Here is a 27,793-nt window from a genome sequence, read left to right as displayed (position 1 = left end):
CCCGAGGGGCGGTAGGACTGTAATGTTCATCTCAAGATTTGATTGGGTGAGTGGTTTCCGAAATCACGTTTGAGGTTCCGTCAGTGACTTTTAACCGCCGTTCAAGAAAATAAAAACAAATAAAAGCTTTTCTAACCAAAGCTTTTATGTCGATGACTCAGAAAGGTATAACATACGTAACACTTTATTGTAATGAAGTCCTAAATAAAAATATTTTGTAGCGTATCGTCTATATCTCTAAAATGAGTATTTGAAAATATATTATTTACATGAATCGATTCTTTACATTGTTTTTGTATTATTTATATTTATTATTTATTATTATTATGTCTGCCGGTAGTAAATAGTAAATTTATGGCGACAATAAAAAAATCAAAAATAAAATATTTTATTGTATTGTTTACATGTTAAATGAATATATGATTCTTTATTCAATTTCATTTATTATTATTATTATTATTTAAAAATTAATAGAAAAAGTTTGTTAGTACATATTTCTAACCAAAGCCTTTAACGGTAATAATATATTAATATCTACTCGGTAACAATATTTGCTTGCACATTAAGCAAATAAAAAAATTAACGGTACTAATATTTTTTGCTATAAGCAGCGATATATAAAATCCTATAAACACAAATCAAATCGCACACCGCTTGATAAACAAACCCCTCTTCTAAAACCCTTCCCGCTGTCTACTCTCTCTGCAACGTCGCCGGCTCCGGCGCAAGCACCGGCGATGATGGTATCCACCTTGAGTCTACTTCTAGGTTCCGCTCTTTCGTCGATTAAACCTAGGTAAATAATACCCAATTCCCGCCATTCTACTCTCTTTCTGCAATGTTGTCGGCACCGGCACCGGCACCGGCACAAAAATGGGAGATGTTCGATATACATGGTTGCTTCATATCATCAATTCTCACGATTATAATCATAATCGTGAATTGATCTTAAGGCAAAATTCATTACAACAATTTCATCAGATACGCTGCTGATACGCAAGAATTTAGGGTTTTGTTTCATTACAACATGAGTTTCATCAGGTATGTTGCTGTTACACACGAATTTAGGTTTTTTTTTTTTTTTATAAATTGTATGAATGCATTTACGTATGGCATGCTCATCTTTACTGTGTTTCTTTACTAGTGTTAAATTGTTAATCTTGAATCATCAGCAGGTTGTGCATTAGGGTTTCTGATTGAGGAATTCTTTAAGAAACATTGATTTTTAATTTGTTTTACTCTAATAATATTTCAAGAAACATTGTTTTGAATTAAGGTTTTTGAGAATATTTTTCAAGGAACATTGTATTTAGTTATAGTTTTTGAGAATTTTTTCAAGAAACATTGCTAATTAACAGGGGACCTTTTTTAAGAAAACTTTGTTAATTATCACTAATTTTGAATTCAATGGAATGAATCTTTTTTTGTAAAACCTTGTTGTTTGATAATCCAGACTATTCAAACTTCTTGTCGCTTGCGGTTTGTGGGTTTTTGATGTAGTGGGGTTGTTTTCTTGATATTGTAATTCTTTTCTACTCTATTTTGTTCTTCTTCTAAATTGATTTGCTTCTTTGTAATCATTCTGATTTTATTTTTAATTGCAGTTTTAAGCACAATTTATTGGTTTTTGGCTTCATTTGTTTTGCTTTCCAATAATGAATTTTTACCTTACATTCAAGGAATTGTAATCCTCTAACTAGAACACCTAAACACCTACTTCAACGACCAATTGGTTGAATGGTACCCGGCTCCCATGAACCCCGGGCCCGCAGTTGTATACCCCTTGCCAAATATGGGGTGCAGGTTCGATTCTGGCCTGCGCCAGCTGTTGGGTATTGGGGGGAGGAGTTTTACACGGTATACTTAGCCCTTACGGGGTGGGCGGTATAGGTGCTACGGCACACGGTGTCAGGGTTTCACCGCCAAATTAAACCTTTTGCCAAACACCTACTTCAACCTTTTTGTGCTTTGAGGCTTGTACTTCAAGGTTGACCAGGGATGTACATAGGTTGTTGAAGTAGCTGAATTGCTTTCTCCTTGATAGGGGTATCTTTGATGCTCTCTTATTTATTGATTTTATTAATTCTTCTCAATTATCTTTGTAATAATTTTTAACGTTTTTTGTTCATGTTGGTATTAGCTTCCATAACTATTTGCCTTTTATTGACAAGTTTTCATCTACAAGTATTTTCATTATAACGTTTTACTGTATCGATTCACTGATTTACTTTCCTACTTTTTAATTGTAAATTTTTTCCTATATTCGGAGCTTCCATTACTAGCACATATAAACACTCGATTCAACTTTGTTGTACTTTGAGGCTTGTACTTTAAGGTTGAGTGGGTGTATGTATGTTGTATATGTTATGGGTGCTCGTTCGATATGAGTATCTGCAGCTTTCTTTTTATTTTTTATTTTAATTCTATTTTATTAGTTCACTACTCCATAGCCACCCGTTTCAATCTTCTTGTACTTTGAGGCTTGTATCTTAAGATTTGGTCCAGTGACATTTATAATTGTTTTTTTGGTTTTTAATTTCTGTTGATATTAGCTTTCTTTTTAATTTGGTTTTTGTTCAGATTTTTACTCGTAGTATTTTTGGCTTATATATATCTCGGTATATAATTATTTTACATGTATACTTTTATACTTTATATTCTGTTTATTATATTTTGATTTTAGTAATGATTTTTATTTTAATTCGAGAAGTCGTAATCCAATATTTAACACTTAGAGCACCCACTTTAACATTCTTGTACTTTGAGGCTTGTACATTGATGTTGATTAGGTGTATCTAGACTCGTAAAGTTTTGAGATTTCCTTTTCTTGAAATGGGTATATCGGTTTCACTTACTTACTTTTTGTCTGTTATACTTTTTTTAGTTTTCATTTATGGATTTTCTCCTCGTTTTCTAGTCTTTCTATACTAATATAGTCCATATTTTACTCTCTTGTATCCTTGGTTATTTCCTCATATTTTTAACGCTATACCTTTGTCTTTTTGTTTTTTGGGTAAAGGGTGTTCACCCGATGAGTTAACATGACCCATAACAAACCGAAAATAACACAATTTGGTGAGATGTTCCATCTGGCCTAAACATATTTTTCTGTTTTTTAATAAAGTGTTTTTTACTAACGTTCGTGAAGTTGGAATTCGTTACTTTTTTTTTTTTTTTTATCTTTTCCCAATCATGAACATGAAAATATGCTCCGCTATCGAGGACTTGCAAACACGTCTCCATTACATCTGAACCCCTATTTTAACCATGACATTTCTAATAGTTTCGAGGTTATCTGCTATGCACAACTGAATTATCTTCATATTAAGTCAGTTGTATGTTATTATGATTCTATAGTTCCAGCCTCTGATATTATGATCAAATATGCTTTAGTTTTATGAACTATTTTTTTTCTTTGACATGACATGAAAAATTATTTTAGTTATAAATTGTATATGTAAGGTGCTCCATTCAACTTGTAAAAGAAAACTTCTCTTTAGTTATAAATTGTATATGCTTACTTCGTAGCTGTAGTTCTTCTGTCCAAATTAGCACATAATTACACCTTCATCCATCTCCTAGATACACTTTCTCCCGAAACACACATCACAAAAAAATTAAACCTTTCCATTTTGTAAAGTCTTCACAGGTATGTTTTTTTCATCCTCTTTGTACTTTTCTTCTATTTACAACACGTTTCTTGAAAAAAAATTATCCTGCATCCTTTTATTCTGTCTTTCTTTTTTATTTATTTATTTATTTATATCAATATGATTTCTATTAGTATAAGTATATTATTTCATACGGGTTACGTTCTTTTTTATAACTATTTCTATCTGTTAGTTGTTTGAAGGTTATTCTGGAATTGCTACAAAGCCTGATACTAACTTAATGCTTTATGATTTTGGATTTCAGGTCAGGTTGTTTGAAAGTATACTCTGCTATTTAGTTCAGTCTTTGACTCTAAATACATATCATTTGTAGTATGCATTCAATAAAACTGATCTATATGCTGAAGATGACATGCCTGCCTGAACTCTTGGTTTAATTGCACAGGTCTTTTTGGATCTGGAACGTTCTGTTTTTACTCTATGTTTTTACTCACTATGCTTCACACTTGTTATTCTCAAATGAAGCAATTAGATTCTTTTAAATAAAGAAGTTTGACTTTGTATAAGCATGCAGTAGTAGAGATCAGTGGGATGTTTAAGCAAATTCGTGAAAGAATCCTGATGAAATCAAATGGTAACTAGATATATTTTAGATTTTTATTAAGTTTCCATACTTAAGGCACATTTAGTTGACGATCGGTAAAGTGCTGGTGTCAGTGTTGATTCGGCTAGGCAAAACCTGGCAGCAACGTTTGTACATTTGTTCGTTAATGCTGGTTATGGTCATGTAGATTGTTTTTCTGGCTACTCTTGCCGTTATGATTTGTTGCTCTGTTTAAGGATAAATTCATGCCGGTCCCATCCGAGTGTAAAAGGTGTTTAATATTTGAATCATTGTTATTTACCTAACGTTAATTGAGTATGAACTGTAACATACGTGTTCACGATTCAGGGAATGATCAATCTTTGGGATGTTGATACTTCTCTTGCCCAACTTGACAAGTATACATCGAATTGAACATGTTACTTTGTTCAATTTTTTTTTTTTTTTAGTTTTACACGGCATATATAGTCACCACTGATTTGTTCTTATTGATATGACAGCCTGAAGATTGGGATGAGGAGTTTATTCCTGGTGCAAAAATCACATTCAGGTTTGCCATCAACAAATGTGAACATGCTAAACAGGTTAGTCTCTTAGTATCACCTGTTAAATTGCGTTACGATTTTGCATTCTTCTAATTCACCCTGTTAATATTTAAACTGTTGATTTTTAATGTTTTCAACTAACATTTGGTTAATAGGAAGAAGACTTGGATCAGTCACTTATCTACACACCAATCATTGTTATGCGGCTTGGTAACATCAGTCTGGATTTAATGCTTACTGACCATCCCAATCTGAATCAAATTAGGGTTCAGGTAACCTTTTTATGCAAGTCTATTTATTGTTCGTGTCAGTTTTAGGTTGTTTCTAGTTTTATCCTTCATTTACTTACCCTCAAGAATATTATTATTTCTGATGAATAAAAAGATAACTATAATTATATTGCAGTCAGTGTGGACCAAAAAAGTGGGTCGGTTCTCCGTTTGCAGCAATGTGTAGTACTAATTCTACTTCCATTCAGTTCCAATATCAGACAAGTAAACTACATGTCAATTATTCTTCAGGTAGAAACATAAGTTCTTTTTGTACAGTATCCACGATTCTAATATGTTTTTTCTGTAATTTCTATGTTTTATCTTTAATCATTTTGAGATCCATCCAGTAAAGGTTCATAATTGCTCTATCTTTGTACATTAAACACTGTTTTATCTTTAATCAATAATAATTAGTAATTTAACAACATTTCTTACACATGCTGTAGATCGTAGCAAGCTTTCTCCCAGGAGATTTATATTCCAGCTATAATTCAACACAGGAGACACTGATGTCTATGCTGCACAGTGTGATTAAGGTATTTTAATGATAATTTCACGCTTTCTATGGCTCTTATATTATAATATTATAATATTATAATTTATAATTAAATTATGATTATTATCTTTGGAGTTGCTGCTGTTGTTCAATCTATTATTAGGTTCCTGAAATAAAAAAACAAGACGGTTGAACTGAATGGGGTTCTCGTTAATCATGCTTTGATTACTTTACTTGAACTCTCTATCAAGTGTGCACAATCATGGTAACCGTACCCCAATTAAACTCGAATATGATTGTTTTTCTTTGATGTTATCTCATCATCTTTTCTTTATTTATTTATCAGTTTATGATGTAAAATTAGGAGGTAGTGAGTTGGACATACGTGGTGAAATCTATACAATGTTAGGACTTGCTGGTTTATGCCTAACATGATTTTATAAATTTATATATAGTTGTATATCTAGTTGAGTACTTAGAGTAATTGATAGATAAAAGAAGCTAAAGTAATATGACCTTGAAAATAAGCATTGTTACCCATAAATAGATATAAGAGTGATGAAGATATAAAGAGTAAAGAAGTAAGAGTAACTAGTTAACACTGAGATAGGGTAATGTTTTACGTCACTAAATGCTGCAAGGGATGTTAATAGTTGTGATGAAAGGGGAGTAAGTAGTAATGAACACAATACTTACGGATGATATACGATGTGATAAATTACAAGGATAAAGATTTTTTAGACTGTTTTTGAAAGGTGTGAGAGGAGATTATAGTAGTTGGCTTAAAGTAGTGAGTTTTGTTAAATGATAGACGACTGAATACCGTATGATATGGATGAAGTCATGAAACTTATATTGTTGTAGGCATTAGAATCTGGAAACAACCTTCTCTCTTACGAGTAATGAAGTGGATAGATTAAGAAAGAATCTATAATATTGATGACGGTTGAAGTTTTTTATAGTGGATTTAAGAGTATATATAGTGGGAGAATTTCAATATTAACAGCACAGGGTAGGGGTAAGATATAGAATGTTACCATTTTGTTAAGGTGAATGCAAAACAAGTGGAACGATATTAATGTAATAAATACAATGATGCGTAACATGATAGGAGACAGGATGTCAATGATGTGGAAATAGTAGTGACATGGTAAAAGTAGATAATTATATATAGTGATCGAAGAACAAAGATTTGAGCAAAAAATATGTCCTTGTTGCTCAGCACTAATAAGTTGTTTACATATCACTAAATTTGATAAGGATTGTTGTAGTAAGAGTAAGTAAATGATTAGGTGTGTTGAATAAAAGTAGGATCGACTAAACTAATACGAAGACTTAAACTTACTGTATAGAATAAGAAAATGAATAAAAAAGGTAAGAAATTAGGTATGAATAAATAATCATAAGAAGGTATATATACTGATAGAAATTTAACTAAGACAAGTAAATGCTTCCGCAAGTGAAGCGAGTAGAGTTTAAGATATGTCAATGGAGTTTGTAGTTGAGTTGGAGGGAGTGAATATTAGACGAAATTGATTAAATTGAAATAGTATGGTTATGTTTTATATTTCAGGTAATAGATATTAGCCAACATTAAGCATGAATGGAAAGGTTGAGTAAAGACTTCTCTCTATAGTAAGTATATATATATATATATATATATATATATATATATATATATATATATATATATATATATATAGTGCTAGGATCAAGAGGGAAGTAACCAATCGGGGGAAGCGGGGGGAAGCAAAAACTTTTTTTTTTTTTTGGTTTTTTGAAAAAACTTTGTTCACGAACATTATAGATGAGATGAAAATATGAACATTTAGTAGAGACACCTTGTGATAAATGTTTTTATTTTGGCGGGAAAACGTTCGAAGAAGTAATATATAACAATTATCGTGTTTTTTGAGCGTATATTGAGGACTTAGCTATTGGGGTTTAGATATTAGGGTTTAGATATTAGGGTTTATAGGGTTTAGATATTAGGGTTTAGAAATTTAGTGTTTAGGGTTTAGATTTAGGATTTAGATTGAGTTTTTAACACGAACGGTTTAGAGTTCCATAAACCCAAAACACCAAACCCTAAACCCTAAACTCTAAATCGGGCTAAATTTTACTTCACAAAACATGAAAAAAAAAACGTTCATATTCTTCACGAACAATATTATCTTGAATGTTATTTTTGTCGATCGTTTTCCCGCCTAAATAATAACATTCATCACGAAGTGTCTCTTCTAAATGTTCATATTTTCGTGTGATCTTGATGCCGGAAAAAAAAAATTCCAAAAAAAACGAAAAGAAAAAATTTTTTTTGCTTCCCCCCGCTCCCCCCGATTGGTTACTTCCCCATTGATCCTGCCCCTATATATATATATATATATATATATATATATATATATATATATATATATATATATATATATATATATATATATATAAGGTGCAGTGGTGTTATAAGAAGGGGATTCAAGTAAAAATTAGGAGCCCAAAGAGTGGATGTTGGCTTATAGTTTCTCGGTGTATCGTGAGTGGTTCGTGAGGACATGAACGAACTAATGAGGGAGAATTGTAACAACCCAAATTTTCAAGATAACTTATTATTATGAGTATGTGTTATGTGTTATTTTATGATGTTAATACAAATTAAAATGTATTGAAAATTAGTTTTGGGATATATTTTATTATGTGGACAAGGAGGGACCAAATGTTAGGGGTAGTTTTGCTAAAAGAGTAAAAGCTGAAAGTAGAGGGTAAAAGAAAGCAGGCTAATTGCCACCTTAATAGGAAATGTAGAGAAACGGAGTGGCATTTTGATCATGATCTTCTTCCTTCAAAGCAAAGCAGAATAATGACCAAGAATCTAATAAGGTGAAGTTAAAGCCATGGTGACAGGGTGATATAATGTGGATATGTAATTGTAAGAGTTCATTAATGCTCACCAAATCCTAATTTTATTTTATCTTTTTTCTATTACTGTCTCATTCTATAAATCAAGGACAGTTCGAAGATTGCCAGATTTGGATGACAAGGATTGAATATGTCTGAATAAGGTAAAGTTAAAGCCATGGTGACATAGTGTGAATATGTAATTATATGATACACCCAACTTGGATGCATAAAGCATAAACACAGGGTTGGATATATGCCAGGTTTAATGGTTTTTAAAATTAGGGCTTTTTCTTTTGATGTTTTTAAATCATACGTACCTAAATAGGATTTTGTTTCTTCTGATTCTGTAATTTTCCACAAATTATATATTTTGGTTGTTTTAACAAAATGATTATTTTTTGTCAAACTTAAATTAAGAGGTTTAAATTGCCACCATAATAGGAAATAGGAAATGTAAGGAAACAGAGTGGCATTTTGTATACTGATCAGGAGCATTAAGGACCAAGAATCTAATAAGCTAATGTTTAAGCCATATTGACAGGGTAATATTGTGTGATTATGTAATTGTAAGATTTTTTTTAATGCTCAACAAATCCTAAATTTGTTCTCTTTATTTTCATTACTCTCCCATTGGACACTCAAAGATTGTCACGTTTGGATGACAAGGAGTCTATTCGTGACCTTGAAGACCCATTAAGTGAAATCATATATTCTGCTTTTACATAAGATTTTTTGGTTGATTTGTATCATCTTCTTTGGCATTTCGTTAATTTTATAAAGCTTTATATGATGCACTGATGCACACGACATGGATGATGCATATAGCATAAAAAGAGGCTTGGATATATCCAGGTTCAAAGGTAATTAAGGAATCAGTGGTGAAGAAGTTAAAACTTAAGACATTGTCACACAGGCAAGCTCTTGAATATCTAACTTGGTAAGAGTTTTGTGTAATTCTCATCAAATACTTACTTTTATTTTCTCATGTGTTAATAACTGTCCATTTCTTGTAATATACAGATTGTTATAACAGCTTGAAGATTGGGATGAGTTCATTCCTGACCCTGAAGAAAAGAAGCATGAGGTACTAATTAATATATTAATTTATTCTCTTTCTCTTTAATTTTCAAATGTACTCTTTCTCTAGATGATAGTCTTCTTTTTATCAGGGTGATTTTGTTACCAAGTTCCATCACTGTCTTGTATATCTTTTTATAATCGACTGATGTCACAAACTCTCCACGAGACCGCCTTCATGCCTCTAATCACGTATCTGTACGTTCTTTCTGTTGGTTCAGTCTTTTCTTTTGTTTTGTTATTAGGTCGCTCCCATTGTTCCCGTCCACCCAAGCGCCCAGGCCGCCGCCCACCTGGGCGCCGATGGCAGTAATTCGCCCAGAGGGCCGCCCAGCAATTCGTCCGGCTCATCGTTCTCCCACTCGTGCTTTTTTGACATATTTGTGGACGGATATTTTGATTGTATTTCACATTTCTTTGTATTAATTCTTTTTTTTTTTTTTGCCTACACATGGAGTTTTCAAGTTTGAGAGTGGAGAAGTAAGATGAAGTGTGGAGAAGAAGATGAAGTCAGATGTAATTTTTTTTTTAGGGTTTATTAAATTGGAATTGGGGCCACAGATTGGGCCACATTATTTTTAATAAAATTATATTATATTTTAAGTTTAAGTTAGATTAGATTTAATTTAATTTTTAATTAATAATTATAGTTAAAGTTAATTATCAATGAAATATGTTAATAAATATTTATAATTTATAATTTATAAATGAATAATTAAAATTATTTTATTTTCGAAAAAAATAAAAAATTAAATAAAAAGGGGAAGGAAGAAGTGTCATGGTTGGGAGTGTTTAGTCCTGGGTTTAGTCCTGAAAAGGAAGTGGGAAAAAAGTGCTGATATGGCGCTGATGTGGCGCTGAAGACTAAGGTGGAGACATGTCTCCATTGGGAGCTCTCTTATACCAAATTTCTGTTTTTCTGATAGGGTTAAAATAATGTTAAAGTATGCTAGAGCTTAGTTGTATTAAATTGGTGTAGAGTAGATATACTCAAAATTAGTGGTAAAAGAGAAAAGGGGGATTGTTTAGGAGGTAGAATATTGTGACGATCGCTCCAAATCCATATGGACAATACGTCATTCATCGATTTCATTGCGAGGTATTTGACCTCTATATGATATGTTTTGTAAACATTGCATTCTTTTGAAAAGGCACACCATAAATGAATATTTAAATCAAAGGTTTTCGACATCTGATAATTTCTACATATAGACAATCATCGTAATATAATAGTTTACAATGATACTTCCGTTGACAATGCAGTCAAAATAAGATACATGGTGATGATTTGGTGAATGCAACGTTTCCTTGAAAAGTATGTCATGTAAGACTCCATGCACATAGCTTGTCTAACATATAAGCAAACAGCGGAAGACTTCTAGGGAACCTGAGAATAAACATGCTAACAAGTGTCAACACAAAGGTTGGTGAGTTCATAGTTTTAGTGTTTCGCATAATCTGTATATAAAAGTGGATCACAAGATTTCAGTTGTTTCATCCAGAAACGTTTATCAATAGATTCTACATAACAGAGCACCCTGGTAACTAAGCTTTAACGTTATAATGATAAATACCCCCATTCGTTTTAATACACGCAAACCAACGTGTCCTAAACTCAAATAACACACGTCTGTTAAAAGGCTAGCGCTCTAGCTCGGACGGGGATGTCAAGCCCTATGGATTCATATACTGTTATTCGCGCCCACCGGTCCACATCCTATGTACTGGCAGCTACTAGTTACCAAAGCTAAGGGATTTTCGGTTCAAACTCAGTGTAGAATTAAGTATGTACTTGTATCCATTGCGTTTAAATTAAAGTGCATGTATTCTCAGCCCAAAAATGTATTGCAAAAGCAATTAAAGAGGGATCATATGAAACTCACCTTAGCAGCATATAAAGTTGTTCATCGTAATGTGACCAAAACTTGGAATATCAAATAATCGTAGATCTCAACCTAGAGAACATATGTTGGTCAATAAATGTCTATTAAGTTAGGTCTGGTCATAGTGTATCACAATCCTAATGCTCGAGATCGACATACAAAAGTTATCCAAAGTCGTTTCAAAAAGTCAATTTTTGACAATAGTTTAGCAAAACGAGACGTACCTTATATAAGGATTCATTTACTCGGTTGGTAATATTCATTTATCAATCTCGTAAACAAGTTGTTTAAATCTTAATTGCAGATTCAAAAGTAATTTCAATTAACGTCAATCATAATTCAGTTGATCATATATTTTAATCCGTTCATCGAAACTCTTCGATATCTAAATGAAAAGTCATTGATTTTTCGCCAGCTTTCCAAAAACATGTATATCATATACCTTTTACCAGTAATATATGTATTTAATTCGTGATTCATCATAAACGGTTTAACGACGAAATTTAGCATACAAGCATGCATAAACATATATACTCGAGCACTAGACATGGATACGCTATTAATATATAAAAGATAAAATATGTGTGCTTACGTATCAATATTGAGATTCAATATTGTAGGAAAGTACGTAGACGTAACGGATACGATAAACACTAGGTTTGATTTGCCAATAATACTCACGTACATTACCCATAACCTCCATAGCTATAACCCATATTTTCCTTAGCTCTATCCCGCTTGAAAAACCCATTTTGAAAGTGATACGCTCATAACCTCGTCGTAGTATTTTATGTATAATACTAATTAATAATACTAAAAATAATAAGATTAATAATAATATTAATCTTGATAATAATAATAATAATAATAATAATAATAATAATAATAATAATAATAATAATAATAATAATAATAATAATATATCGAGAGAGAAGTGAATGGAGTGCATCACAGAACCCGAAATAGTTCAATTTATAGGACTTGGCCTGAAAAAGTACCCCATGCGAGTGCATGGGATTTTAGTGCAATTCTCATGCACTTGCATGGGTTTTATGCCTATTTCCCATGCGATCGCATGGCCGTCAGATCCAGCTCACATATTTTTTGTTTTCTTGTTTGTCGACATAATTAAATATAATATATATAATATATATAATTTAAATAATTAATTATATATTATATTAAATTCATGTGCATAGTTAACTTGTAATTTTCGTTCCGATGACTCGTACGTTGTCACTCGACTTATGTCCCGGTTCCGGTTTCTCGAACGCATTTTCGTACGCTTAGAAAACTCGCAATTTACGTTTTGTGACTCGTACCTTTGTCAAAATATAGCCTTAAATTATCCATAAACTATACCACTCAAAGTATATCTTAATCTTTCGAGTGTTTTGGTCATTTACTTCTATAAATCATTGTCTCGTTATTTATTAATATAATAATATTTATCAAACATTTCATAACCAAGTTAATATCTATTCTCAATATTTATAAACACGTTTTAAAATACATATCGCAAGTTATTCATATAATTAATTCTTAACAATTAATATTCTAATTATTGTATGTGTCCAAATTACGTTATTTAAACAAACACTTTATCATTTATTCCGAATACCGTTAAAAAGGAATAATTTCTCAAATCAGTGTGGTCCTCACAACAGAGACCCGTAACAATATCATAATCATTAAGAGACTTAATAAATATCTTTTAATTCAATTGTTTGGCATTATCTTTTAACTTCGTAGTTAAATATATCAATCAGATAATCAAACCAATAAGTTTAATGCACAGTATCATATACTCAACACTTTGTTACGTTTTCAAGTTATAGTATATGTATCTATTTACATATAATTGTTCGCGAATCGTTGAGAACCATCGAAAGGTAATTGAATAGTTCAAAAGTTTTGAGACTCAGTTTTACAGACTTTGCTTATCGTGTCGGAAACGTTAAAGATTAAGTTTAAATTTGGTCAGAAATTTCCGGGTTATCAAAGCTGTTTTTAGGGTTAAACGAATCATGTAGACCTATTTGAGTAGTTAAGTCGTGTGAAATGACCTAAGTTGAAAACATTATATGTAGATCAAGTGAAACGAATTTTTGAAGGATCGGGTAATTAGTAAAGTATGTCAGAAGGAAATGAAAGAGTAAAAGATATAATAATACTGATATTTTTGAACTGTAAGATTTTTGTGTAATTCTAATCAAATACTATACTATTTTTGTTGATGTGACAGCTTGATGCATTAAGTAATATATTCATGTATTCTCTGTAATATTCAAAAGTGAACCAAATGAGTTTTAGGGAAGTGTTGATAATCATAAAGAGATTTAAGAAATGTTCCGGAATGTTTTCAAGGTACGAATAAAGTCATAAAACTTATTTTAGTCAAGATGATTATTTATTAGAGCTAGTATGTATAAAGTGCACTCCATGTGTCAAGTAGGTGACTTATGATAAGAAATTAGTTTGAAAAGTGACTATAATATTATGAAGTAAGCTAGATTGATTTTGAACTTTTGTTAAAAGAAGAACAAGTTAAGTTGAACTACAATATTGATGTTATGATATGAAGGATGTATATTTGGAGGTAGTGAGAACTGGACATGGGTGAAGTCTATACAATGGTATAACTATTATAATTATTAATGTCGACATGAAATGATAGTGATGAGGATATGAGAGGATAGTATTGTATACCTTGTTTATAGAGTATTCAAAGTCATTGATATATAAAAGAAACTAAAGTAATATGACTTTGAAAATAAGGATTGTTACCTATAGTGGGTAAATAAACAGATATAAGAGATGAAGATATAAGAGTGATTGAAGTAGTGAATGTTTAGTAATTGGGTAACGTTTCACAACATTTAAGGTTAAATAAATGTAAATAACGTAGTTTCAAAGAAAGAGAACACAAGTTAATGACCACTATAATACTATAGCATGGGGAAGATCATAGTTATACGAATTAAGATCATAGGTATTGAGGGAATTGTAATTACTTATACGTAACTAAAAGCTTTAAGGGATGTTAATAGTTGTAATGAAGGTGGATTGAGTAGTAACGGAAGATATACATTGTGATAAATTATAAAGATACGGATTTTTTAAACTGTTCATTTAACCTAAAAAGGTGTGGGGGAGATGACCGGTAGATAGTTTTAGTAGTGAAAATAATCAAAGTAAGGAAATTGATGATAGACGACTGACAACTGTATGATCGGGATGAAGTCATGAAACTTATATTGTGGTAGGCATTAGAACCTGGAAACAACCTCCTGTTTCCTCCTCTCTTACGAGCAAGTATGAGGTGTCTAGATTAAGAGCAAAGGTAGATAAGTGATTTAATGGATGATTCAAATTAACATAGTTATGGGGTAAGTTAGAATCTAGAAGTGATGAAGGTTGATGTTTTTATAGTGGATTTATGAGTATATATAGTGGGCTACTTTTTTTTTTTTTTTTTTTTTTTAACAACACGTGATAAGTTATGGAATGTTATTTCATCATTTGTATTTCTCATGTCTAAATCATAGAAAAGTAATTAGCTTCTCAGATCACGTGATAAGATATGGAATGTTATTTCTATCATTTATATTTCTCATGTCTAACTCATAGAAAAGTAATTAGCTTCTCAGATTTTAAATGGGAGTTTTTAATTTTATACGGTTGTGGCGTAGAGAACAATCTTGAAGAAAATCGGACGCATGATTTCCTTCTATTGAAGACTAGTTCCTCGAGTGGCTGCAACAATAGGAACTTGGATAACGTATTTTAGGTACTCATTTTCATTCACTTTCTCATTTGACCGTTGTATCAATATGCACCAACTACATAGTAGTATGAGAGAGAGAGAGAGAGAGAGAGAGAGAGAGAGAGAGAGAGAGAGAGAGAGAGAGAGAGGGAGGGAGAAGGGGAGGGGGGGGGGGGGGGGGGAGGGGGGGAGGGGGAGCATTTCTCTTTATCCCTGTCATCCAATTTGTCTGTTATCTCAACGAGTTTGGCTTTTCAACGCTTTTACCTAAGGTATGATGTACACCATATAAATTGACGTACATATAAGTTTATCGATTTGGGTAATATTTTGTTCTTATTGGGTGTATTCAAGGATGAAAAGAACGAGAAATTTTGGATAATGAGCCACAGTTTGGTTTACAAGGTCAGAACAATCTCCATGTTCATGTTACTTTTTTAGAATAAAACGCCCCACTTACTAGTATAGCTCAAAATTTTTGATGGGTTGACCCACAATCCTTGAAAAGAACGAGAAATTTTGGATAACGAGCCACAGTTTGGTTTACAAGGTCAGAACAATCTCCATGTTCATGTTACTTTTTTAGAATAAAACGCCCCACTTACTAGTATAGCTCAAAATTTTTGATGGGTTGACCCACAATCAGTTTCTTGAACATTTCTTGAAATATGAATTTATAGTTTGCTAATTAGTTTTACACATGCTGCAATATTACTTTACAAGAATAATTTTCCCATGCAGGTGATTCGGCTGTACATTATGTTGTCATATATATGGTTGAGGTGTAGAGAACAATTCTAAGGAACTCATAACAGATACGTTAAAGATTCTTTCCTTCTATTAAAGACCAGTTCCTCGAGTAGCTGCAACAATAGGAGGTTGAATTAATGTATTTAAGGTATCTCATTCTCTTTCTGATACGATTTATATGGTGTATGTCCTTTATGGTTTTCTTCTTGCTCAACAACACTCAAATCTTTAGCAAACTCACTATCAGATGACATCCTCTCCTGAGAGTATGTAGTCTTCATAGGTCATGTTGTCTTTGGTTGTGGCTGCTATGTTTCTTCCTTCTTCTGTACTTTGAAGAATGATGTATTCTTCCATACCCATACCCACACTCAGTGAGCTTCAACAAATAGGGCTTGATCTTCAGCAGTGCTTAGCCTTAGCTCATTTACTTTAAGTTATATGCCTATCGTCATTTTGAGGTTGACAGCATTGATGTAGTGTTGCTGGTCGAGTGGATGATGTAGAACTCCGATTCTTCTATCTCTATCTTCCCTTCACCATCTCATCTTTACGCCGCCATTCTTCAACATATTTGTTTAGCCTTTGGGTTTCTCTTTCTTCAAATGACAAAGATGGAAGTACAAGAGTGCTTGGCTTAACTTCGGTTGTACCAGATGGGACCAGCTTCTCCATGTTTGAGAGATTTCATCATTTTGTCAAAGCTCAACAACTTTCAGTTGTGGATCCATAAAAGAAGATCCTGCTAGCTGGTTAGTAGCAACTAGAGCTGGTCCAGAGCTAGTTCTTGTTGCATGTTTTTGAGTACCAAGCTCAACTAACTTTGATGGGTCTTCTATTTCTTCTTTTTCCAGTAGCACACTTCTTGTTGAGTCTTCTATCTCAACAGCTCCAGTTAAGTCTTCAGATGGTCTTGGCTCATCACTTTTATCACTGCCTCAAATAAGAGTTCAGATCTCAGAGTTTGATTATCTCTTGACCTTGTTTTGACCCTTTGTTCATCAATTGAATCGGGTTCATGAGATTGTTCTTGTGGTAGTGTTGGTTCTTATGTGGCCAAGATAGGGGTAGCCGAAGCTTGCTCCCGCTCCCCCTTAGCAGTAGACTGAGTAGCTACTGCTGGTCTTGATGACCAGCATGACACTAATTAGCTCTTCCTGATTCAGAGACTAATTAGCTCTTGCTATTTCTTCTTCTTGACTAGCAGTAGACTAACTATTTGTCCTGTTATTGTTGTTGTTGTGATATTGGTCCCTTAAATTTGGAGAAGGCCTTGGAGAAGACAAACTCTCTGAGGATAGCACTTCTTTCTTCATGAGATCTTGCTATTTCTTCTTCTTGACTAGCAGTAGACTAACTATTTGTCCTGTTATTGTTGTTGTTGTGATGTTGGTCCCTTAAATTTGGAGAAGGCCTTGGAGAAGACAAACTCTCTGAGGATAGCACTTCTTTCTTCATGAGACTTTGCATTCAGGAGATAGATTTTTGATCTGCCTCAGGAGATAAATTTTTGATCAGTTCTTCTCTTTTGGCATACAGTTTGACTTTCTTCTTCTCCAACTTGATCTGGAAGAGTATCAAAATCATTATTCAACTTTTGTTGCTTCTTTTGATGTCTCTTTGTCTTTCTTTGTATATTTTTTCAATAGATTCAGAAAAAGTTGGAATCTTTGCTTTTGCTGAAGCTTCAGCTTTAGCTTTGTTGGCAGGATTGCTAGTACCATCATCATCCTTCATGTGCTTGTTGGGAGTCTTCTCAGTTTCATGATTCCCTCAGATGTTTTACTTTTCTTTTCATGCTGCTTTGACTTCTCCCCCTTTTTAACATCAGCAGAGCTTCAACAGAGGTAGAAGCTGGGGGAACAGAGAGCTCAGTATCATTGACACTGTCGCGAGACAGTACATGATGATTTCAATTTGCATCAATTTTGGATAAGTTGGCACTAGGATCACCCTGCAAGTGCTTTCTACATAGGTTGACCATCCTTATTTCATTTCCGAAAGCAATCATTTAGATGCGTTATAGGTCTGGTTTAGTAGTAGAGAATAGTTCGACCAGTTGTTGAAGTGTTTCCAGGTGTTTGAGATATTCACTGGTTGGGATTCGAGCAGCAGCCTCCATTTGCAAGTTTTCAATGATCTCATCCTGGTGGACATTCTAGCATCAAGGTACCTATTGATCCTTCTCTCTTTCTCAAGTTCTTCTTGACGGCAATATCAGATATATATTTTTCATGGGAGAGAATCTTGGTACCCAGTTCAATAGTAGAAGCTTGTTGCTGGTGGATATCGTGTGCAACCAGATTTGAACAATCAACAATGTGCTTCAATTGATCTTCAAAAGAGGAAATAGATGCATGTGGAGGCTGAGAATCATTAACTTCTTGAAATGCCTTGCCGACTGCCTGATAAATAAAGTTGTTGTTCAATGGAGGGTAGCAGCAGGGAAACACCCCTTTGAACAGCCGAAAAAGATAACCCTTGTATTTCTTCAGCTTTCATGGTGCTTAGTGATGGTGAAGGAGCACGCGTAACTTGTATAATTGGAGAATGAGGTTGAGGAGCATCATCATCATCATCATCATCATCTTCCATTTTACCCTTACCCTTGTCAGTGGGCTTGGAACCATCCCTAGTATTATCACTATCACCAAATTCACCCTTGTAGAGACCAGTGTTGAAACTAGCAGGCTTTGGTTCCATTTCGATATCAACATCACTCTCATCCGCAAAATAATTATGTGTCTGAATTTTTTTTAGATTATATGAAAATCAAACTCGAAGAACTTGACGCTCAAAATGAACAAATGAGAGAGTTCGCAAATAGGCAAGCTGAAACTCCATCAGACTACACACTTGTTGATCTGAGGAGTATTGTGCAAGAAAATCTCATATCATCGAATTTTGATGAATTCGAGAGCTCCGAAATCACCAATTATCCCGATGATACTTTTTATTCAGTCTTACCAATTTCACAACATATCGACACATTAGCCTCTACCGACGAAATCATCGATCCATCAATAGATGAAGAAGAAGTAAGGGTGACAAATTGGTACTCTTGGGAAAACGATAACGTTGAAAATTTTACCCCCGAGACCAAAGTGGAGGGACCGATAATGACCGATAAAGAAGAAGATTTTGCTTCGATCCCAAAATTCACCATCCCACAACCTTCCAACCCAATATTCTCAATAGACGAGTCATCTACCGAAGATGAACTACGAGCTGTAATAGATAATGACACCTCGGATTTCACCCAATTGGGTAATAGAGGTGAAACCTTTGATTCCGAGAATGAACGGAAGGAAATGTTAGGAATTGTCCACCCTAAAGAAATATGTATGTCGGTGTATATCGATCCATTTGACCAAGAACCAGAAAAGAGACATATCCATTTACTAAAAGCTACACTTCAAAAAGAATTAAGTAGTGACGATCGGGTGGGTCTAAACTTTAAACCCATTGATATATTATACACCACCCGAGATGTAAATAACTGGCTCACTATTTTAATTCGTGGAACTTATTCTACCGACTTCACATGTCGTCAGCTAAGTGTGGGGAAGTCTAACCCCATTTAACGTTAAATTAGGGGTCCAGGTTAGTGCATAACTTGTTAATAAAAATGCATGATAAATTAGGGTAAAATACGCATTTTCAAAAATTAGCAAACAGTTCAGAAAAGCAACCATTTTTGAAGAAAAACATGTGTGATAAAACAACAAAAGGAATGAACGATGAGGCGCGCCATCTATCATTCGACGAGCTTAGCAATTACAAACTGGGTATTTTTAATCACTTTTCTGCATTAATCACCCTCATGAATTTATAATTATAGTCTGATTTCATGCAAATGAGGGCATTACATGATCTTAAGTGTGGGGAAGGGTCATAAATTCTCTCGGGTTTGCACTTAGTTTATTTGCCAAATTTTGTGAAAATTTGAAAAATTTTCAACTAAATGAATTCAAAATCATGTTTATACATATTTATGAACGATGAAAACTAGGTGTTAATACCGAAATTATCGTTACCTCGGAAAGGACATAAATTGAGAAACAGCCTAAAATGCTTGAATTCATTTAAAATGAAAAAGAGGAGAATAAAAAGGCAAAGAAAGAAATAAATAAAAGCCAAGTGTGGGGAGAATATATCAAGTTATTCAATTAAAAACTATCTATCACATGTTTCTGTAAAGTTATTGCAGGTACTTTTATTTTGGACTAAATTAACTGTTTTACCCGGTAAATTGTAATAAAGATGAAAGAAAGATGGATCTACACGATGAATCAATTCTATCATTAAAAGGAAGTAAAGTCTTCCGAAAAAGACACGCGCTTCTTGATTTAGGTCAGGAAGTTGTCGTCAAGACCAGCTGTAGGTTGACGAAAAATCTAGAAAAATCATCTCTAAAATCAGCAGGAAATCTACGGACCTCAGCATCAAACAGGGTCGCCAAGTGGTCAGACTTATCCTATCCATGAGAGGATCTGTCTCGTAAAATGGGGAGGACGCCGTGCAAATTAGCTTGATAAGACTAATGAATCAGACCCCCAGAAAAGGATAATCTCCTTAAAGAGTAAAAATCAGCATTTAGGTCTGATATTACTCAATCCTTGAGATTGACCTTAAAGATTGAGAATTACGAACTCATGGAATTCAATGATATCTAAACTCGAGCTTGAACGAGAAAATATTTTGATCAAAATTAAAACCGATTTGTTTTCTGAAAACCCTATTTTCAATGCGTTCATTACCATTGAATGTAAAATTCTGAGAATTCATCGGAATTCATTAGGTCACCTGAACCAAATCGGGTGTCAACCGTAAGAACGGTGGTCGCATAGCATGGTCGAAGACAGGACCTTGTTCCAGACTGGAAAATTATAGGGTGTTCTTTACTATTTCTCCTACAAAGGATAGTAATTGCATCCGACACGTTTTTGACCATAATTATCTGCATGTCATGGGACATTGCCTTAACAGTTGCTTGTTCATCGCTTTCCTTTACAACCGGACGGTAGTTTACCGAAAGGTAATGTACGGAGCAAGTATACTGGACGTGTTGCTTTCCTAATACAAGGTTAGCAAGTGCGTGACACAAAACCACAAGTTTTGAGCTAAAATTTTAAAAATCTGAAACCCACATAACCCACAAAAACATTTTGCAAACACCGGTGAAGGGTTATTCCGGAAAACTTGTCTAGGGTAAAATCTAGCTTGAATTTTCAAAAGATCAAATGTTTTCATAAAGATCCAATTTCCTTAAAGGATCTAAATTTTTATAGTCATGTGGGACTGTAAACTACATTGTTACTATCATTGTTTATACCGCCGTATCAAAATCACTGATGTATAAAGTGTGAGAATAAAAAAAAGTGTGATTCGAGTGAAGTGTGATTTAATTTCAAGTTATGTATTGCTTGAGGACAAGCAACGTTCAAGTGTGGGGATATTTGATAGTGCTCCAAATGAACATATATTTAGGCACAATATCCTTCCAATATGTAAAGCTTTCAGTTGCAATTGTTCTATTTTCATGTAATAATCGTTTATATTAAATAAGTGCGAAGACAAAAGAAGAAAACGACGATTAGAAGACGCAAATGACCAAAAAGCTAAAACGTACAAGTTATGTAACGACCCTGGATTTTTCAACGTTTATTTATTAATAATTATTATTAATACTTGTGTTTAATGAATGTATTGTTTATATACATTTACTTGTTACCGCGATTAACTTTAAATGTCCGAAACGTCTTTGTGACACGCGTACATTACACGAATAATATTTTCAAGTATTATTTACATTCATGATTGATTTTATTAATCATTTTAATTAACTAAGGTTGTTAGTTAATTACTTGAGCTTTTATTGGATTAACTTGAGAATTACTTGAACTTGGGCTTTGATTAATATTAATGGACTTAAGAGCCCACCCTATATATTTAATGGACTCATTAGCCTAACTTATCATGTAAGTATTACTTATGACTTAACTAGCTTGATTAAAGACTTATGGAATCTAGTTACACACCTTTCCCATGCAAATACATCTAGTAACCATCTTTTTAAGACTTTACATGTAAGAGACTAGTGGTTCTTTTCCTTCCTCCCTTTCCCCTTGATGGCCGTCGGCCATAGTAGGCCTTTAGAGGATTTTGTGCTTTTTTTATTTTATTTACTTCATTCACTAGTTTCATTCACTACACACACACACACACAAATACTTCACTTTTCTCTCATCTTTTCCTCTCATATTCTCTCTAATATTGTAAGTAACTTGAGCAAACTTTTCTCTTCTTCTTTATTTGAAAACCGATTCATATCACATCCATATCATCATCATTTACTTACTTTGTTACTTGTTCTTTGTTGTTGTTAAATTACTTACTTTGTTGTTGTAGTTACTTACTTGTTACTAAGAACCAAACTCTTTAGTTTGTTCTTCATATTATCTTGTATTTACAAGAACACACAAGAGCTAAACTCTCTAGTTTATGTTCTACATCTAATATTTTAAAAGATTGTAAGTTCATGTGTTGTAAGTCATACTTGTAATTCATGTTTGTAAACTTAAAGTTTACTTTCTTAAAGATCAAGACTTTGACTTGAATCTTTAAAGTATGAACAACAATGAACTAGTTACTTGTTTATTTAGTTTGTTACTTCATTTCTTGCATCTTTAAATTTTTTTGATTTATGTTGTTCTTGGTCAAATGTTACTAGTTAACTTTGATCTCATTTTTCTTGAACAAAAGTTAACTTTAAAAGTTCAAGAACATGGAAGTGTAACTCTTTAGTTATAACTTCATACACTTGTGTTAGATTTAACTTAATAACTTTAGATCTAGACTTTTGGGTCTTGGATCTTCAAGATCTAACTAAGAACTATGTTCTACAACTTAAGATCTTGATTAGTTAGTTTACTTTCAAGTTTGTAGTTCAATATTACTTTTATAGTTTGGTTCATCAAACTACATACAACACTTAATTGAGTTGTGCTACATATCTTAGACTTACACTTGGGTTATGATGGTCAAAACTTGGTTAAGATGATGCAAACACATCAACGAGTTGTACACTTGAAGCTATATGCATCAAGGATGAGAACCGTGATAAGCATCGAGCACCAAAAACACACCGGAACATACCGTTTTACTGTTTCTGGGTCTGATCAGTACCACCTGGGCTACTATAAAGATGATTTTCAGTTAGCTCTGTTCGAGTATATAACTTTTCATTTAGGACTCGTCTTAATCCAAGTTACGGTTTAGGATTTATGGCCCTCCGATCGTCACTATGTCCTTTTAACGTTGTGCTGAAAATTCTGACCTACTCGCACTTAGACCGTCACCACTGTCAAACGAAGACGAGTTTGCTTCTGGAATTTTTACCACAACTAAAGGACTCATATACGGAGCCATGGCCACTGGTCTCACCTTATTTCAGTAGGTATTGAGGTCGTGGTGACTGATCCAAGTCAGCCTTTGTTTTAAACTCCTTTCATGAACAAAACTTACTTTACACCTTTTGCTTGATGATGAATGATGATGACCTTTAAGACCTAATTTATATACATTTAAATCTTTTGGGACGATTTACTGACTTAGTACTATTTGACTTAGGTTGAGGACTTTCCGGACCTACATACTTGCTTACTTCCCGACTCGACTTTACCACTACTTTACCACTGTGAGTTATAGCATCCCTTTTTTACTTTAACTATTTTGGGAACTGAGAATACATGCGCATTTTACGTTTTACATACTAGGCACGAGTACTTAAACTTATATATGTGTGGGTTATACAACGGAATAAACATTCCCTTTAGCTCGGTAACGTTTAGTCATTGGTTTTTGAACCGGTGAACGCGAATCTTAGATATGGATCCATAGGGTCTGACATCCCCACTCGGGCTAGTCGCGCTAGCATTTAATGAGTGTTTAATACTTCGTATACATACGCACTTGCCAAGTGTACTTTCAGGGGGTATAAACGTTAAGTTAGTTACCAAGTGCCCACGGTTAAACATATACTTTATCATACTGTTTTGAAACGCTCTTTGTAGCACTGAAATCTCGTGGCGTACCTTACATACTGTTATACTTAAACTATAGCTCACCAACCTTTGTGTTGACGTTTTTAAGCATGTTTTTCTCAGGTGCTTAAGGTTGCTTCCGCTGTGTACTAGTCTTGCCGTAGACACCCCTGCTCTAGAGTTATCACCGCATGAACTATTTATCTTGCATTCATAACTTTAATACTTTTGAAACTATGATTTGTAACAACCTAAGGGTCACGCACTATTATATTTGCTTCTGTTCATTGACGCATACTTTGGTTGTAAAACTTTTGGCGTTGGTTATGACGTCACCTTTTTATCATGAATGCAAACGTATTTTGAAACAACATATAGTGTTTGACCTTGTAATGATCCTGTTGTTGATGGTCCGTACATGATGATTTAGTACGGGGCGTCACAAGTTACAATTCAAGTGGTTCAATTTATTGATGAGAAACGTTTAAAAATTACAAAGAGTACAAGTCGCGAAACGCAAAGTACAAGATATCTAAGCGTACGAAAGGACGTTCGAAAATCCGGAACCTAGACATGAACTGAGCATCAACGCGCGAGTCAACAGAGCTAAAAGTACAAGTCAACTATGCATAAGAATATAATATAATATATAAATAATTATATAAATTATATATATTTATTAATTATGTCGACAAGCAAATGGCCAAAAAGTGGTGAGCTGGAATCCGAAGCTCCGCACTCGCGGAGCTGTAAGGCACAAAAGTACCGCACTCGCGGAGCAGCCAAAGTCAGAAATCTCCTATAAAAGGCACGAAGTCTGCCGAATCTATTGCACCCCATATCAATTCAATCTCTCTATTTCTATAATATATATTATATATTTATAATATATATTTATAATATATATTTATAATATATATTAGTTTAGTTTTATATTAGTTAGTTTGGGTAATGTAAAAGTTATTTTACGGGTTTTAAAGTCGGAACTCTGTCCGTGTAACGCTACGCGATTAATAATCATTGTAAGTTAAATTTTCCTTTTTCAATTATGTATCGTACTTAAGTTATTATTATGCTTATTTGAGACGAAGTAATCGTGATGTTGGGCTAAATATTAAGACGGGGTTATTGGGCTTTGGACCATAATTGAGGTTTGAACAAAAGAACGACACTTGTGGAAATTGGACTATGGGCTATTAATGGGCTTTATATTTAATTAACTACAAGATATCTTGTTAATTTAATATAAAGGTTATAATTTGACGTATCTATAAATAACCACACACGCTTAATCAGGTACGATGAGCGGGATATCTATAAATACCAATAATTGTTCATTTGACCGGACACGGGAATGGATTAATAGTCAATGGACTCGTTGAAACATGGGTGGATTACATTCAAGGGTAATTGGTGTAATTGTTAACAAAGTATTGAAACCTTGGATTACACGCAGTCGATAACCTGGTGTATTCATTAAACAAAGTATTAAGACCTTGTTACAGTTCGAATCTCCAATTAGTTGGAATATTTGACTTCGGGTATAAGGTTAATTTGACGAAGACTCTCGCACTTTATAATTATGACCGATGGACTATTATGGACAAAATCAGATGGACATATCGAATAATTCAGGACAAAGGACAATTAACACATGGTAATAAATTAAAATCAACACGTCGAACATCATGATTATGGAAGTTTAAATAATCATAATTCCTTTATTTTATTTATCGCACTTTAAATTATCGCACTTTAATTATCGTCATTTACTTTACGCTTTAAATTAAGTTATATTTATTTTTAATATTTTGCATTAGGTTTTAATTGTGACTTAAGTTTTAAAATCGACAAACCGGTCATTAAACGGTAAAACCCCCCTTTTTATAATAATGATAATTATAATATATATATATATATATATATATATATATATATATATATATATATATATATATATATATATATATATATATATATATATATATTTTGTACAAATATATTTATATAAAAATATAGTGTAAAATAAGCCGTCTCCCTGTGGAACGAACCGGACTTACTAAAAACTATACTACTTTACGATTAGGTACACTGCCTATTGTGTTGTAGCAAGGTTTAGGTATATCTCATCTGTAAATAAATAATTAAAACTTGTGTAACTTGTATTATATTTCGTCGTATTTTGTAATATAAATAATAATATTTCGTATACCCCGTTGCACACATTAGCGAGCCCACTTCCCTGGGCTCAATTGCTATTTAGTCCAAGGCTGTTTAATAAATGGGAATAAAAAAGCAGCTGCCTAGGTTGGAACTTTGAACATCTAGCTCAACATGTCAAACGGCACACCACCCAGACAACCACACGATCATAACATTAGTTGAGGAACATATATATTTATTTATACAAAAAAGGGAAAAAAGTTGAAAGCAACACCTCACTGTTTTAACCCTCAATTTTAAAGTAATTACGATTGTAGACTAATTGAATAGTACCCATTTTATTTTTCCAATTGAATGTATATATAATATTAATATTTAAGTTTAGTGGGGAATACCTTCGAAGCGAAACCGGATTATCAGTTTATCAACGATAAAAACCTAAAGCTCCTTGTCCACGAATATGCTTCTTTGATTATCTTGTTATCTCTTCATCTTATCATGCGCTGTCTATTTTATTTATGAAACATCATTTGTAGAACTTTGGTGAAATTGGTTTTTGAAAAAGCCTTTCTATAAGATTAAATGATTTTTGAAAAACTTTGTGAATTTTCGAGTGTTCTCAATCCATTTGATTAGGCTTCATATATGGTTGACATATATGTTGTGTGGTTGGTTTATATGTTCATTGTGCTAGTATAAAACCCATATATTGTATGTTTAAAGATTTAAAGTTATTTATAAGACATTATTTATGACATATTTTAATCATTCGTTGTTTATTATGTTAAGAGACTATATCAAGAATTTAATATTTAGCAATAAATATTAAATTGTGGAGGATGATTAGAAGAGAATATATCAATTTTAGAAGAGAATATATCAAGGTGTTTAACGTCTTTCAAGTTATGTTTTAGTCATCAATTTTATGTATGGGATACCAATCCCGGACTTTTGTGTCATTCGGCTTAATTTCTTGTTGTATTAATTCGTGTAAGTTTCATGCTGAATGACTAATTTTGTAATGTACTTTTATGATCCGTTCATTGTTTCGATGAAGGATTAAATTATATGAGATGATTCTCTTTTCGCCGGAAAAAAGAAGAAGAGAATATATCAAGAATTTAATCATTCGTTATTTATTATCTTTGAATGCCCCATTGCGGATGAATTGTGGAGGATGATTAGAAGATGGATCGACAAGCCTATTCCGATTTTCGCCATTTGGTTGGAGTTCAGATAACGAAATAGAGAAGGTGAAAGACAAGCTTTATGTTATTGTGGCGGTGGCGATTTGCCATATTTGGAGATATAGAAATAGCATCATATTCCTGTCTCCTATGAAGAAAATTTTGCTTTTTGATTGTATTTGTCTTATGTCGTTGAATTGGATTAGTAGTAGAGGAAAATGTAATGTTAGTTGGAACTCTTGGCTTTTGATGCCATTGTAATTTGAGGCCTTTCCCTAGCTTCTTGCTAGGGAGTTTTGAGTTTATATAATTGAAAATTGTTCCAAAAATATATATATATATATATATATATATATATATATATATATATATATATATATATAAATAAATGGGTTTCCTTGTTTTGAAGAGGTGTTGGAATACATGCTTTAAATCACCTGACTATTAACAAGTCTATCGTAATTTGTGCATTTATGTATTAATATACGATCTAATGACA

At 33.1% G+C, this 27,793-nt stretch overlaps 1 protein-coding gene across 16 annotated transcripts; it reads left to right on the top strand.

The window, feature by feature from the left end:
- The first annotated feature begins 668 nt into the window (after window positions 1-668).
- LOC139845275 (uncharacterized) lies at window positions 669-26,997 on the top strand. Of its 16 annotated transcripts, none has more exons than XM_071835533.1 (13): window positions 669-1,041; window positions 3,916-4,245; window positions 4,403-4,486; window positions 4,564-4,645; window positions 4,713-4,799; window positions 4,916-5,032; window positions 5,166-5,281; window positions 5,479-5,568; window positions 9,249-9,360; window positions 9,444-9,507; window positions 9,593-9,698; window positions 15,891-16,047; window positions 26,897-26,997. In XM_071835533.1, the coding sequence occupies exons 4-7, from the start codon at window positions 4,583-4,585 to the stop codon at window positions 5,214-5,216; spliced, it is 318 nt and encodes a 105-aa protein (XP_071691634.1). In that variant the 5' UTR covers window positions 669-1,041; window positions 3,916-4,245; window positions 4,403-4,486; window positions 4,564-4,582; the 3' UTR covers window positions 5,217-5,281; window positions 5,479-5,568; window positions 9,249-9,360; window positions 9,444-9,507; window positions 9,593-9,698; window positions 15,891-16,047; window positions 26,897-26,997. The 16 variants fall into 16 exon arrangements, 8 of the variants coding, with proteins under 8 accessions (XP_071691634.1, XP_071691635.1, XP_071691636.1 ...); XM_071835534.1 differs by lacking the exon at window positions 26,897-26,997 and having other exon boundaries at window positions 3,916-4,056; window positions 4,186-4,245; window positions 15,891-16,198; XM_071835535.1 differs by lacking the exon at window positions 26,897-26,997 and adding an exon at window positions 15,504-15,554 and having other exon boundaries at window positions 15,891-16,198.
- Window positions 26,998-27,793: the final 796 nt, after the last annotated feature.

This window comes from Rutidosis leptorrhynchoides, chromosome 4, assembly GCF_046630445.1.
Source record: "Rutidosis leptorrhynchoides isolate AG116_Rl617_1_P2 chromosome 4, CSIRO_AGI_Rlap_v1, whole genome shotgun sequence".
Classification (NCBI taxonomy): domain Eukaryota; kingdom Viridiplantae; phylum Streptophyta; class Magnoliopsida; order Asterales; family Asteraceae; genus Rutidosis; species Rutidosis leptorrhynchoides.
The sequence above is the reverse complement of the archived record's forward strand: the minus strand, read 5'-3'. Positions and strand labels throughout refer to the sequence as shown.